This window comes from Eretmochelys imbricata, chromosome 12, assembly GCF_965152235.1.
Source record: "Eretmochelys imbricata isolate rEreImb1 chromosome 12, rEreImb1.hap1, whole genome shotgun sequence".
Taxonomy (NCBI): Eukaryota; Metazoa; Chordata; order Testudines; family Cheloniidae; genus Eretmochelys; species Eretmochelys imbricata.
Window position 1 is genome coordinate 17,420,735 of NC_135583.1, and position 14,365 is coordinate 17,435,099.

Consider the following 14,365-nt stretch of genomic DNA (forward strand, 5'->3'; position numbering starts at 1 on the left):
AAAGCAAATAGCTCCTTATATGTGCAGTACTCCCATTTGGTCTGAAAGCATGGGATTTGTCTCTTAGAATTGGACATGTGTTGTAATCCCATTTCCATGCAAGAACCTTAACATGGGGTGCTATTCCCTTCCATTTGCTTCTATTATTATGCATACATAGGTGTATTATTTATGCTGTACTATAAATTTGGTGATGTTTCTAATGACATTCAGAAATTTTTGCAGTCTTTTAAATGTTGCAGGGTTTCTTTCTTTGTTTCTTTCAGCAGCCCACTTTGATGAATGACAGGTTTTCATTCTTTTTCATATGGGGGAAAAAGCAGCTTTGCTTCCCTTTCTCCTGAGAAATTTTACAAAATATTCCATAAGTCATCTTCGAACCAGGGGTGTTTCCTTCTTTCAAGGTTCTTGGGATCATTTTCTTTTTTCTGAAGTCATGTGCCAACTTGTAAAGATACATAGCAGTCTTCAGATTCACTTTTGTGTCTTGAAAGTTGATCTAAGAAATATATTTTTCTACGAGATAATAAACTTGTCATCAAAATGTAAAAATTATCTTTCATCCAACCAGAATTTTTTTCTACCAGCTAAGACCCTGATCTTGCAATTGACCGCATGCAGATGCACCACTGTGGTTTCTCTGAGCCCCATTGCAACGGATGGGGTTCTGTCTGGGCGCCTATCTGTGCATGTGTGCTGTCAGTTGCTAGATCAGGGCCTTAAAAAGTAATACATTGCATTTGTCCACCTGCAGTTTTTCTTTTAGAGTCTACTAGTAACTGGAAACAATTTACTTTGGGAGAACTCAGTATACGGTTATAATTAACCTAGCAACAGTGACTGTCATTCACAAATCTATTACTTATTTTGTGTACAAGATTGTAAGAGTTTTATAAAAATTAATAAAATCTGTTAGCCTTTAAGGTGTCACCAGACTCCTCGTTGTTTTTATAAAAATATAGCAATTAAAATAAATTGAATGATTAGCAACAATCAGAGGAAACTTACAACTTACTGATCCAAGATATGTTTATACTTCAAGCACAAATTAACTCTCCCTTACTTGGGATAGACTTCTTTTTATGGTTATTTGTACTGAGTGGTTACTCATTCACTAGTCAGCCCCAAACATGTTCTAGGTGCTTGATAGACAAGAAGGAGAATTAGTATGAAGAGATTAGTATGGCTTTTTTTATGAACATCAATACAATGAGATATTTTGATGTTCTATATCTGTCTGAGGCTATGCCTACATTTGCGGTGGCATGAAGAGTACAGACTCTGCATGACCCCCCAAGCATGGGTATAAATAAGCAGTGCTTCACCATCCACACTGCTAGGTGAGTAGAGCAAAGACATGCCAGAACCTTAGGGTATGTACCCTGTATGGCTCTTTACATGCCCGAGCAGTGCCACTCCTGTCTACGCTCTTATATTTTGCATGTAGCGTCCTGCTTCTGGAGCCTTTTCCCGTCACAGAGAAAGGCTTCAGCAGTGGGGAACTGCCAGAGCTTTTTCCCGCTACCTCTCCCCAGCTGGAGCTTTTCATTGCTGCATGTAGCTACATACCACAGTGTGGCTACAGCCTGCTTTCCTATATAAAGTGTAGCTATATGTACCTTACATAATGCTGCCAGTGTAGACAAGGCCTAGGTAATGTAGTTGCTGGTCAACTTTTTGTTGGAAATATACTTCGCTTGAACTTTGAATTGTACTAATTATAGGTTGGTTAACTTATTTTTTTAATAATCTAGTTTCTGTACCAGAGCTTCTCTCTCTTTCTTATATTGTCTTTTCTCTAATGAATTCCTTCCTTCCTTGTTCCATAGTATCAGTCAATATCCATGTACCCATAGAATGTAAAATCTTGTAGCTGTAAAAGTCTGATATTAAATCATTTGGTCTGGAAATTCAAATGCAGAAGTTGTAATTGAAATGTCTCTAAGGTTCTTTGCAGTTGTGTTAAGTAAACCTTAGTTTTGTTTGTGGAGTTTGGCTTACTTAGAGTTTGCTTATTCTTTAAAGTAAATTATTCCATTCATTGTGAGAATTTGAGTAGTAATCCTGTGACATGATATTTATACAGAAAAGTAAGTATTTGAAAGTCTCTCTAGTGGGAACTATCTGTTCTGTGTTGTAAAATTCCTGTTGTCATTTAGGCTGTTGTGTAAGTATTTCCTTTATAGAAGTGGGGATCCAAAAGAATTTTTACCATGTTTTTTTTTAAATGATTGCTTTAATCCCACAATTTTACTTTCTTAGCTTGCTGCAGTACAACAAAGGAACCTGCTAGCAGCTAATCTAGCATGTGAATTGATATAATTACAAAACCTCCACAACCATGCGAGTTGGTAAAAAGCTAGTTGTCAAAGCAAACATTTTTCTAAATGTTGCTTCAGTTCTGTGGTTATAGGAGAGGAACATACGAAACCTGTAACAGTAGCAGTGTAGATAAAGTTCTCGCAGTCTCCCGAGGTAATGATATCCCATATTTGTTTTCATTCCACAGACATTTGATGTGCCAGGGTCTTGTCTGAATAGAATATACCCACACAGAAAATTGGGATGTTAAATGGTCACAAGTTACGGCATTGCTCCAGTAGCAGATTCTCACCAAGATGATGATGTTCAATAATAATAACAACAATACCTAGCTCTCATACAGGAATGCTAGCACTTACATCCAAACAAAAACACAAACTTCTGTGATATCTGTAACTTGTAGTTTTTGTGTCATATGCAAATTTGTGTGTTCTGATTTGTGTTGTCATCCAAGATATTGATGTATGCTGAAGAATACCAGACCCACAATCAACCCCTTAGGGAATTCATACATGTTCCACACACACATGCCATTCCAATGTAACACCATTGATTACTTGTGGCTGGTTATCCCTAGGCAGTATTTTTAGCCACTTAACTGTAATTAATATTTTTCTCCACTGATATTAATTGTGGACACAAAAATTAGAACTGGTCTTTTAAAATGTGGCCCATTTTGTCCTCTAGATTTGTTATATCCCGGCCTATTAGTACATAAAGCTATTTGCTGTGTTTGGCATGGCATCTGTGTCACGTATCTGTGTTGGCGGTAACACTGAAGGTTCCTAGGAAAATGTCCGCATTCCTGCACGATCAGCCAACCACAGTTCTTGGGCTCCATCAAGCCTCTTCAGTGTGAACACTTTGCGTTCTGGTGATAAATTATACTTTTTTTTTAATGCTCTCAAGTTACGTTTAATTGATAAAATCATACTTTTAGTAACCTTTGTTAAATTCAAGATTTTTCATATTGGTAGGAAAATGGATTGTATGTTCACACTGAACACACAAACTTGGGAGAAAGTCTGTAGGACCTTTGCAAAAATAATTAAAATAAATCTTGTTTTTTCTACCAACAGGCATTTATCAGGCCATTTAGAGAGCATCATATTGATCCAACAGCAATAACCAGACATGACTTCATTGAGAGCAATGGAGATAACTGTTTGATAAGCATAATTCCACTGGCCTTCATGTTCTATAAATTCCTTTCTCAAACACCAGGTAAGCTTGTGTTTTGTTTTGTTTTTTTCTTGGTGGACAAAGGGGGTGAGCACCTCTGGTCATTGTCAAGGGACTTCTGAGGTCTGGTTCTCTACTGCCTTGCAACTTGTATTGTCATTGACGCCACTGCAAAGTTTTAATGTTTGCAGGTTGGAATTCTCCACTCACTCTGCACAGGTGTAAATGATGAAAAAAGGTATGGGGCAATGGGAAATCAGGCCTGTGGTTTTTACCACTGAGAGAGTCTAAAGGTGAGGATTGTCTTTTTCCAAAGTGCAGTCCCTTGGTCACAAGCTGCGGCAGCTGAAAGTGTGGGCTGGAGGTACGTTTTGTCGTTAATGCTCAGCTTGTCTCTTGCTGTTCCTTTTCCACAGAGTCTGTGCTGAAGTGTACTGACTGCTGTCGCAGGTATAGGCATGGAGCAAGGAGAATCTTGATCCAAGGGTCATGAGCTAAGTGAGCCTGGGAAAGTTCAGGTTTTGCAGGCAGCCACACAGATTGGTAAATTTGAAGAATCTGAAACCAATCTCATTCCTTTGCTTTGTGCTCCAGGGACTGAGTCTTGGAGTGCCAGACTCTTCTGGGAATCAGTCTGCTCCCTCCTCCTCTCCACACTTCAGGGAGAAGGACTACAGCAGTGCAGACTGCTTCTTAACTAACCACATCTCTATGTCGCAAGAGCTCCTTACCACCTAGGCTTCAAGGACCTGGTGTCCAAGACTGTGACTGTCCTGGGCCAGTGTCTGAGAATCTCCTCCCTTTAGTCTGCAACCCGGTGGTGAGTCTTTGCTTGGCCAGTTGATGCAAGTTGCAGTGGAATATCACAGCATTCTCTGCTGAACTGAACTCTGTGTTCAGGGTTATTTGGTTTAGGTCTGAAAGGCTGGGGTGTGGCTAGCCTGAATTTCCACTCACATGTTCACCTGGCCCTGCTAATAATGAGCTGAATTTCATATTGCCTGTACTGCACAGCCGGCTTGCTGCACAGAATCTTAACAGCCTTAATAATTCCCCTAACCATCCAATTAGACTAATAATAAAGGCTTAATTACATATCCAGTTAATCATCAGATTTGTTCATGGAACAGCTTTAATTGGTAGATACAGCTGTTACAATTTTCCAGTTTGAAAGCTATCACCCATTTTTGCTCACAGCTATATTCACCCAACTGTTTTTATTATTGGGACTTGACTGGCATTATTAAGACAATAAAAAGGCTCAGGAACTAAGAAACCTAACCACCCACTGCTATTGCAGCACCTTTCTACCAAACGCTGCCTGGGTTCAAGCCTGACCCTCAGGTTTATAGTGCTTTGTACTGCACATGTTGAAGGAACTCCAAATAGCAAATGGCTTCTTTATAGGTTTCCAAAAACGAAGCTGTTCTGTATTCTGCCCAAGTGGTTCCCACAAAATGATTGTTAAAGACTTTGGGACCTGGAAGCTTCTTGGCTTTGTATGATTCAATAATGCACTACCTAAGCCATTTTGTAATAGATCCTTCAGTAGCCCTGAGTCTTTTCTTATTATGGAAACATATAAATTGGCTCATCCTGTAAAACCCTTCAGTTTTAAAATGTAAAACCTAATTGCCTTATGGACATTCAAAGAATGGAGGTGCTTCTCTGGGGAGGTTTTGCACTGAACCAAAAGATGACAGAACTAGTTACTGATTAAAAAGAATGGAAGAATTAACCTCTTGATGCCAGTTGTCAGGCTTCCCCCCACATTCATATTTTCTATGCAGCTTTAATTGCTATTCTTTTTTTACACCACAAAGATCTGTTTTTGTTTTCTTTGGGGTTCAGTGGGGTAACTGCTTACAGCAACCTCGTTGTCTTAATCAGTTTTTCCTTTGTGCTTTTTAATCAAGTGACCTGTCCAACTGAGACTAGCATTCCCTCGTTTAATAAACCTCCTGATATCCCTTCTGTGCTTAGAAGACCCATGTGTAAGGTTCAGGCTCTGCTGACAATATTGGTCTTTGCTGTATGTGTCTCTTTGAAATCACCTTAATTTAAAAAATAAAATAAAACCTTCCACTTCCAGTGTGTCCAGAATAATGAATCCACTTTAACATAAATAATTTTCTATCAAAGCCTAAGAAATGGCCGTATTTTTAGGAAGCATTACACCCTAGGGAAGTAAATGACATATAAAAATGAACTTTCAAAGTGTTGGTCTATAGAAAAAGGAGCAGTGTGTGATGGCAAAAAATGAATTTCTGTGAATTAGCACAACTCATTATTCGTGCTATACACACCTTACTGTCTTATATTCCCTGTACTTAGCTGGAATATAAAATTAAAAAACTGCAGCCCTTCTCCCTGGCCCTCAGTGGCGGTCTCTCTGATTGGATGCCACCTACAGCATGGCAGAGAGCATCAAGAAGCTAGAAGCTGGGAAACATGCAGTGTAACCGTTTCTTAAAGTGCATATCACAAGTTAGCTTTATATATATTTTGTTAATGTATTCTAGGTTTAACAGACCCTTCAGTTCCCACTAACAACTCATTTAAGAGGGGGAAGAAACATGCAGATCAAGAGCACTTTGACAAAATGTGGTGCCGTAGCTGAATCCTTTAAAAAAAATGGAATAAAAGATTTCATAAAATACACAGGTGGATAACTTTTCAAGTGAGAGGAATGATAGTACCTTGAGAATTATGTCCTATATAATGCTTAAATTCAAAGCTTTTTGTGGCAGGGGCTTTCTGGATTTTGTCTATCTAGTACAGCGCCAAGCATATTGCATTTAACAAATAATAAACGTAGCTTGTAGATTTCCTATTAATTTTCCTTCAAATAATTTGCAGAGCTCTCCATAGTGTGCTTATATTCCTGCCACAGCAACATTAACTTCCGTAATCTGCGGTCAGGGAGACAGACACTAATTGAATAATCAATTCACCTCTCTGTTCATCAGCACTGTATTTTAGAATGTACATATGCAAACCAGATATAGGTAATTTGGTCTATGGCTTGCTCCTGCAAAGTGTTGAGCACTCTTGCAAGGTGCGGAGTACCCGTAACTAACCCTGGCCTTAATAAGAGAATCTGGTCATGGCATGCAATCTTCATTTTCCCCCCGAGTGTCCGGTACATAGCAGTCATGGGTATTCTTGTTGGCCACTTCGGAAGATTTTTGACAATGTCCGTCTTTTGCCATGTTTTAGCTAGCTGATGGTATCTGAGCAGCTGCAGCTCCAAGTGGAAGAGTTAACTGCTGAAAATCTTGGATTCACATTTATGCAGTTTCTCTGTCATGGGGCTGCAGGCAACAATGTTAGGAACATATACCAGTCATTAAAAATCTTCCTAACGTCTCATGTTAATTTGTTGATAAACCAGTCCAAAGGCTGAAAAAGGGACAGTGTGAAATGAGTGCAAATAAAGAAGAGACATTTAACCTCACATTCCACAAGGGATATTTAATAGAGATGAACTAGAACTAAAACATCAGATCCAAACCCCCTCAAACTCTGGGGAAGTGCAGCTCTAGATCAAAACTTGGCAGTTCAGGCTCAGCTCTTTAGCTTAAGGAAATGTTAGAAAAGCCGTAGAAACTTTGGGAAGAACCTGTCAAGTTTTGGGGCATTTTTTGGTAACCAAAATAAATCACTCTCCTTTCCATTTTTAGTGCAAATGAAAAGAGCCGTGTGTGCAGTATGTTATGGATGCTGAGCCTACTGGACCTTTAACAACCCCAGATCTCACCTCCTTTTTATGTTTTGCCTTGTGATTGAGGAAGTAGATGAGACTAGAACTTCCTCACCATTAGAATATTAAAAATCCCCACTAAGGATCTATGGTTTTATGACCCTCTGTGTTACTTCAGTATTATCATTGAATTTTGTAGGGCTTAACATGAAGCCCAGTTTTTAACTCCATGATCCTCAATGAAGGCTACTCAACTTTTTGTCCTTACCCATCATTTACAGGGATAATTTTTGTCTATTTAATTTTTAAATAGAATCTATTTTTTTTAAATCAAGCACTTAGAGTTAATTGGTTTGGAATTTAGCACATTGTTTTTATATCTGCTACACACTGTTCATTGTGACTACCAAACCATCAGGCTGAGATTCCTTGATTTATCCCTGCCATTATGCAGTATAGTACCTGGCTTACAACCATATCAGGAATCTTTTTTGGCTTATGATGGTTCATTAAGTGCCTACAATTAAGCATCTGTTCAAACTAAAATGTTAAATTTTTATGACATTTGGGTTCAGCACAAATGTCATATTTCAGTACTTGGCTCTTAAATACTTTATTTATTGTGACTTCCTAAATTTACCTTTTTATCCCCTTTTTCCGTAGTTACTCTGTTGTTCGCTCTCACTTTTCCAAAGTTGTCCGCCACTCTGCCCTGCCTCCCTGACCCATCGCATTTTCTTGCCCCCTGCCTCTTCTGTTTCCTTCTCCCAGCTGCACCTCTTTCCTATGCATGAAACATGCTTTCTGAATCCACCATTTAATTTCCCCTGCCCCCATTTACGTGAACTCACTTCTGCCTTATCACCCGTAGGTGTGGTAATTAAAAAAAAAAACCAAACATATCGCACGGAATATGACAAGATGTGCATGTGCCAGAATGAAGTTGCCTTGTGATCCTATAACTATGATTCTTCCCTGCCTCTTCTCTTCCACCTGAACCCTCCCCTTCTCTCCTCCTCCCCCCACCTCGTTGTCCGTCCCTGTCTTGTCAGTATTTAACATGTTAGCTCTTTGGGGCAGGGAACAGGTGTTTTAATACATTTCTGTACAGCATCTGGCAGGCTTTTGGGCACTGTAAGTACAGGGGAACACCCAGGGTCAGTCTAGTAAAGGGAGTCTGATGGGCTCAAAATGTTCTCTCACTCTTTGGGACCAAGCTCTACTCTGCACAGAACCCAGGGGAGGCAGGATATAGATGCAAAGGTGTCTTTATGCCACTTTTCGAACTCCCTGGATTTAGGAGGTAATTAAAACTGCCACGTGACTGGTTTAACTTGTGCCTAGCTGTGCACAGCCGCATTCCAGCCTCATGGAATAACTGGCATGTAGAGGTACTTCAGCTACTCCTCTTCTCCCTAGCCATGACCCCCATACAGCAGGCTGGGAACTAGAAATGCGTAGCTGGCCAGATCCACCAGAACTCAAGTCCCTTTGTGCCTTCAGAGCATACAGAAAGTCCTGGATCTGGCTTCCACGCTTAATCCATGCAAGAATAGATTAAGATAGTGTCTGTGGATCTGGGATGAGGGGGACTTGTGGAGCCACAACATTTGGCTCCTAGGATCCATGTAGAGGGAGTGTTGGGATTCACCTTGTGTGGGGGAGGTAACGTTGTCAGCTGGGAGAGCCAGGAGCACGTTGAGCTCACATTTTTTGGAGTAGGGACCTGGGGAAACTGGATCTGGTCTCAAATTAGGCATAGTCTGAGTAATCCAGAATAAATTTAGGCATGCTGCAGAGGTGTTATTTTCCTGTAGGTATAATGTGGGTCTGGGACATAGAAAGAAAGGAAAAGGAAACTTAAATTGAGTTAAATACGTATTTTCCTTCTGGTATAAAATGTATTTTCACAGCTGTATAGAGTGATTTGAAGTCAGAGCTACATTAATCAGGGCATGAACTGCAACTGGCCAACAGGGTGAATTTATACAATTTCAAAAATTGCTTTGTTTCTAAACCATAAACACCTAGTATTTCCATTGGTTTGTTTTAGGACATGCCCACATACAAACTTCTAAATGTACTATTGTATTGCTATTGTTCTGCCATTGCCAAGCTACTGTGCTTACCACAGGGTAACCTGTCCTACTCCCTCCAAATTCCATTGTGATACCAATACATAAAGTAGTAAAACATTAGTGAGGAAGGTCATTGTAAGTATTGTCTGCTCATTTCCACTGACAGTGAGAAACTGAAATGCCCTAGATGGATTGGCCTGGGTAGGAATTTATACAGCACTCTTCAATTCTACAGTTAAAACTAGTATTGCTGTGGTTTAGTTTAAAAACAAATAACCAAAACCCTCCAATCTTCCGTTTTAAAATAGTTCTTGGCCTGCTTCTAGGACTAGCAGGAGAAATAAAAACATGAGCTGCTCAATTTGACAAAAACACACATAAGAATTTGCAAAATGATTTATTGAAAAAGCTGAGAAGCTCAAAAGGTTTGGAGACTGGGCTTGGTAGGATAAGCTCTTAAAGCTTTTACACCAAGCTCACCCAAGTGTTTTGAACCTATGACAAACCTACCCCGTGTCCTGTGGTGACGCACTACTTACTCTCACAGTCCTGGAATGGGCCTCTCTGTCCTTTGTTCTCCCCTTGTGTGGAACTAGTAGCCAGGTTGGCTACTTGGGAATATGTTTGGAGTCAGACAGCAGGAGGTATCTTCTTTTCTGTCTCCCTCCCCTACCACCTTTCTGTCCGAAATCGTGACTTCCATCCTCTCTACCTCTTTTCCTTGTTTTCCCTTCACAACTGCTAGCCTTTCTGTTCCTCTCCTGACCATCACCCAAAGACATCATGTGCCTTAAGAACGGGTGGGAACTGATGGTACTAATCCCACTAGATATCTGGCTTCACTGTCTGACTCCTCTCCCTGGTGGCCTCTGGCCACTCTGCTCTCGCTGCCCATGTTTCTCCCTGCTGAGACCCTGCAGTCAAGTATGCCGAACAAGGATGGAGGCAGCATGTGTACAAGGAGCTGGCTAGAGAAGGTAGCTGACCTCCTTTCTGGCCCAGAAAAGCACCCACAGCACAGAGTGGAAGTGAAGATCTAAAATACCAAAGAGCTGTAACAATGCTAGGCAAAAGACAGAAATCAGGACACACAGTCAGAAAAGGGCCCTGAAAGCTCAGGGTCTCCAAGAGACTGTCTCATTTTAACTTTGTGGTTGCAGGGTGCTTAGGTTCTTTTTTTATACTAATAATACGTTGGAATGACACCATGATCAAAATGCCATGGAAACAGTCCTATATTCCCTACTTGGAAGTTTTGAAGATGCAGACAAAGATTTTCAAAAATGGGTGCCTAAGGTTAGGCTCCTACATAAATGACCTGGGCTCACAAAAGTTCAGGCTGTTTTGTTTACAGCGGTAAAGAAGGATTTAGAAGCCCATCTTTACGCACCCTCCCTCCCCTTTTTGATAAAAATCTTGGCATAAAATACACATTATCAGTGTTTGGCTGACTCACACCATGATGTGTTGCTATTGTTATATAAAGAGAGACCTCTTTCTGTGTTCAGGTTTTATTTAAAAGCCAGCGTACCTTGAGGGCTGATCAATTGCTAGGTCAGTCCTTTTTTGAGAAAATGCCCTTGTGACCACATCTGTCGGGAAGTACTGATGTGGAAAGCCCCATGTGACTCAAGTGGGTGCTGCCAAACCCCTGAGACAGAGGGGCTCTATGAGGGGAGGTGTGTTGCTCTTTGCTGCTGAATCAGGATTAGCCTCTGCAGGAGCTGGGCCTGATAAGCCCCCTGGAGTCTGCAAAGCTGAAGTCATAGAAATTCACTTTTAAAATATTGAATATGGCTCTAAACTATTAATAAGGGAATGGATTGACGGGCGTGCATCTTAATGTTTAACGTGTCCCTCCCACCACTCTAGCAAAGCATCTGTAGAATTTACAGTGTTTTCTACCATTTTGTGATTTTTATCACCTGTTTTTGGCTGCCATGGTGCCACCTCTTAATCAAACAGACATTTGAGGTCCCTGCTGCTGCTGATCCTACGCACAGAGTGCTGCTGATTGATGTGGACCAGAGTGCCCAGCATGGCTTGCCTAGGCTGAGAAAGTGGGCGAATGCCCTCGCTCTTGCTCTCTCCTTCTCCAAGTCAGCCCTGAAACATTTGAGTATCTAAAATGGAAGCTCAGTTATTTTCTATGGGAATTATTGCTTGTGTCAACTGTGAAGGAGAAAGTTTAAAAAAACCCACCACATTGTAAGGAAAGCCTCCAGAAAGCCAGAGAGTAGGTGATAAAAATAGGACATTTCCATTACTGAATTTTGAAGCTGTATGACGAGGTTTTTTCTTTTTCTTTTTTTTTAAGGTAAAAATTACTTTTTATAAAGCAAAAACAATTCTGGATTGATTGTAATTGATTTCTACCTACAATTAATAAAATTGCATCTCATCCTGCTGCTACCGTTTAACCCGGAACTAGACAAGGCACTGGCTTGAGAGCAAGCTTTAAAGTACTTGTAGTGATTTCACAACAGGCAGTGAGACACTCCATATGTTATAGATCCCAGTAAGGCAGAAGCCTGCTACAAAACTAGCACTGTAATTCTTGAACACACTTGCTCTTCTTATTCACGCAAACTTAATCTAAACAGGGCATGCAATGTCGCAAATAGTTTTGAAAGTCCTGTGGGTATAATACTGGTTATGTTGGAAATTAAAATATGTATTTTTGTTAGAGGAGAGAGTATGCAACTATAATGTATTTTAAAAGTAATAATGTGTCTAATATAAATTGTGTGAGTATAGAATATAAAATTATAGAATGATAAACTAATTCAGCTATAATTGAGCCCCATCTGGTGGTGGTATGAGGGAACAACGGATAAATTATTGCAATGGCAGAGAGAGATTGTTCACACAAGAGTTCAAACCTTTTTTCAAAAGACTTAAGTCTTAACTAATAAATGTGAGGCTAATGAAATAGTATCACTTTTAATCATAATATTCCTTTCTGATAGTCATATCTTAAAATAATTGTCTTTATAATTGTGTGTGTGTGTTTGTCTCTTGAGGGTTTGTGAATACGATCGCTTTGGTGAGAAATACAGATTTAAGTGTCATCTGGAGCATTGCTTGCCTGTGCTGCACTGACTAGGAAGCCTTTTCGCTCTCTCTGATCCAAAAAAAATGCTCGACAAGTTGTTACATATTCCAGAAAACAGATTAAATAAATTATTTGTGTGGACTCATTAATGTAATTGACAAAGCTTGGCTATCCCACTTTTTGCTCCTCGCTAATCTTTCACTTTCATGGGACTTTTCCCCCCATCAGTGTCCAAAAACAAACACACAAAGAAAGAATGGGGATCTCACGGTCTCCCGAGTTGGCTGCTAGAAGATAGCAGGTAGCAGTCCTCTATTAAGACCTCCGGGTGCAACAGTGCTTCAGTTATTGTTACACAACATGGCCAGAGCGCTGTGGGTGTGTGGGCATGTGCATGCATGCACATTATCTATTTGCGGGCACACGTCCAGTAGTCACCGATTAGAGTCAACAGTTTCCACAGTGGGGTCAGGGATTCCACAGTTCCTTTCTGTCCTAAATATACAGAAAAATTGTTACGGGTAGGGTATCACAGAATGGTAAATGTTGCCTTGTTGTGCTGAGCTGTGCCATATGAAATAGGCGTAATAAAAGGGTAGCAAATGAATGAATAAAGTTCGTAAAGGGCAAAGAATGGCAGATGTGGGAACGGAAGTTCGGCTTTCCTATCTCCTGCCCTTGTGCATGTTCCCTTTGATGAAGTAGGCTTTGGAGGGGGGGATGGGGCAGGATGTGGATTCCTTTTACCGAAATCATTGGGAAATGGCTCCTGTTAGTTCAAGGGACTAAGAAATTGAGTATCTGACTAAATTTGCTATGCACACACAGTACATTTTCCTTACCTGTGCACTTTGGCTAATATCCAGCCCGAAGTATTAGATAAGAGCTAGGTGGTATCACCTTATTATCCAGTGCATAAGGGAGGCAAAATACCCATTTGCTATTCAGCAGCTGCTGAGCCATTTCACAGAGGCTGCTTTATGAAGAGGAATGGCTGAAGTCGTTTATAGGGGAACTTATGCCATCCCCTGTGGAAGTGGTGGGAAAAGGAGGATCCACACAGCAGCATAGTCCTGCAATGCACAGTTCTTACATGCTTAGCACCCCCATCACTTTGCCAAAAAGGGAGGGGGGGAGGTGCACTGGTTTCAGTGCAGTGGGACCTAATGCAGCACTAGCTGCTGGATTTTTAGGAGCTTAGCACAAACTCCATGTAAAATCGACTACATGTGCAGTGAGAGTTTTGGTGAATTGTAAGTAAATCAGATTGAAATAGTTTTCCACTGCAGCACTCGGCACTTCTCAGTGAGACCTATTTCCATGCCAGAGTTCAACTTTTTTTACTCCCAGCTGTTTTGACTGTTGAGCTTTTTTTTCTAAAAAAACCCAAAAACGCACTTTTTACTTTGCGGAGTGTAAGTTAATACGCGGTGTTTAGCATGGACTCATCTGTAGTTGCTGTGGCTGCTATTATGTCTGTGGGTTATGTCTGCTTTTCATTAATGTCTTAGGACCCCCAAAATGAAAATAGCATAGGTTGGCTGTCTCTGTAAGAGTTCTCCAACTCTGGCTTAGACCTATTCAGGAAAAAGCAGCTCATGGTTTATGTCATAAGCATTGTTTAGTCATTGACGCTATTGTATAAGGGTAGCTATTAAAGTCTGAACTGTTCTCTTGCCTATAACTATATCTCTGTATTACTGAATGACATAATCTTAGCTTTCTCTTGCACAATTTGCTTTTAAAATTTAATGTGTTTGCATAAAGTCTTACAAACTGCTTACTAATCAAATGGTTGTTTCCCTGTACAGAATATATACATGAGACATATGCTTGGGAGTGCTTTATGTTTGCACTAGCTATTTTTGTCACAGTGACTAATCAGATTCATAAGTGGTCCCATTCCTACTTTGGGCTGCCTCTATGGGTCACAGTTTTGCAAGATCTGCACATCATTTTACCGAGGAACCACCACAGAATCCATCACGTAGCACCCCACGAAACCTATTTTTGCATCACTGCAGG

General features: G+C 40.4%; 1 protein-coding gene across 1 annotated transcript in view; it reads left to right on the plus strand.

The window, feature by feature from the left end:
• LOC144272987 (plasmanylethanolamine desaturase 1-like) overlaps window positions 1-14,365 on the plus strand; it is a 73,526-nt gene that overhangs the window by 57,749 nt on the left and 1,412 nt on the right. Inside the window, exons 5-6 of the mRNA XM_077831422.1 lie at window positions 3,402-3,546; window positions 14,152-14,361. Coding sequence (XP_077687548.1) covers window positions 3,402-3,546; window positions 14,152-14,361 — 355 coding nt within the window. The remainder of the gene's footprint in view (window positions 1-3,401; window positions 3,547-14,151; window positions 14,362-14,365) is intronic.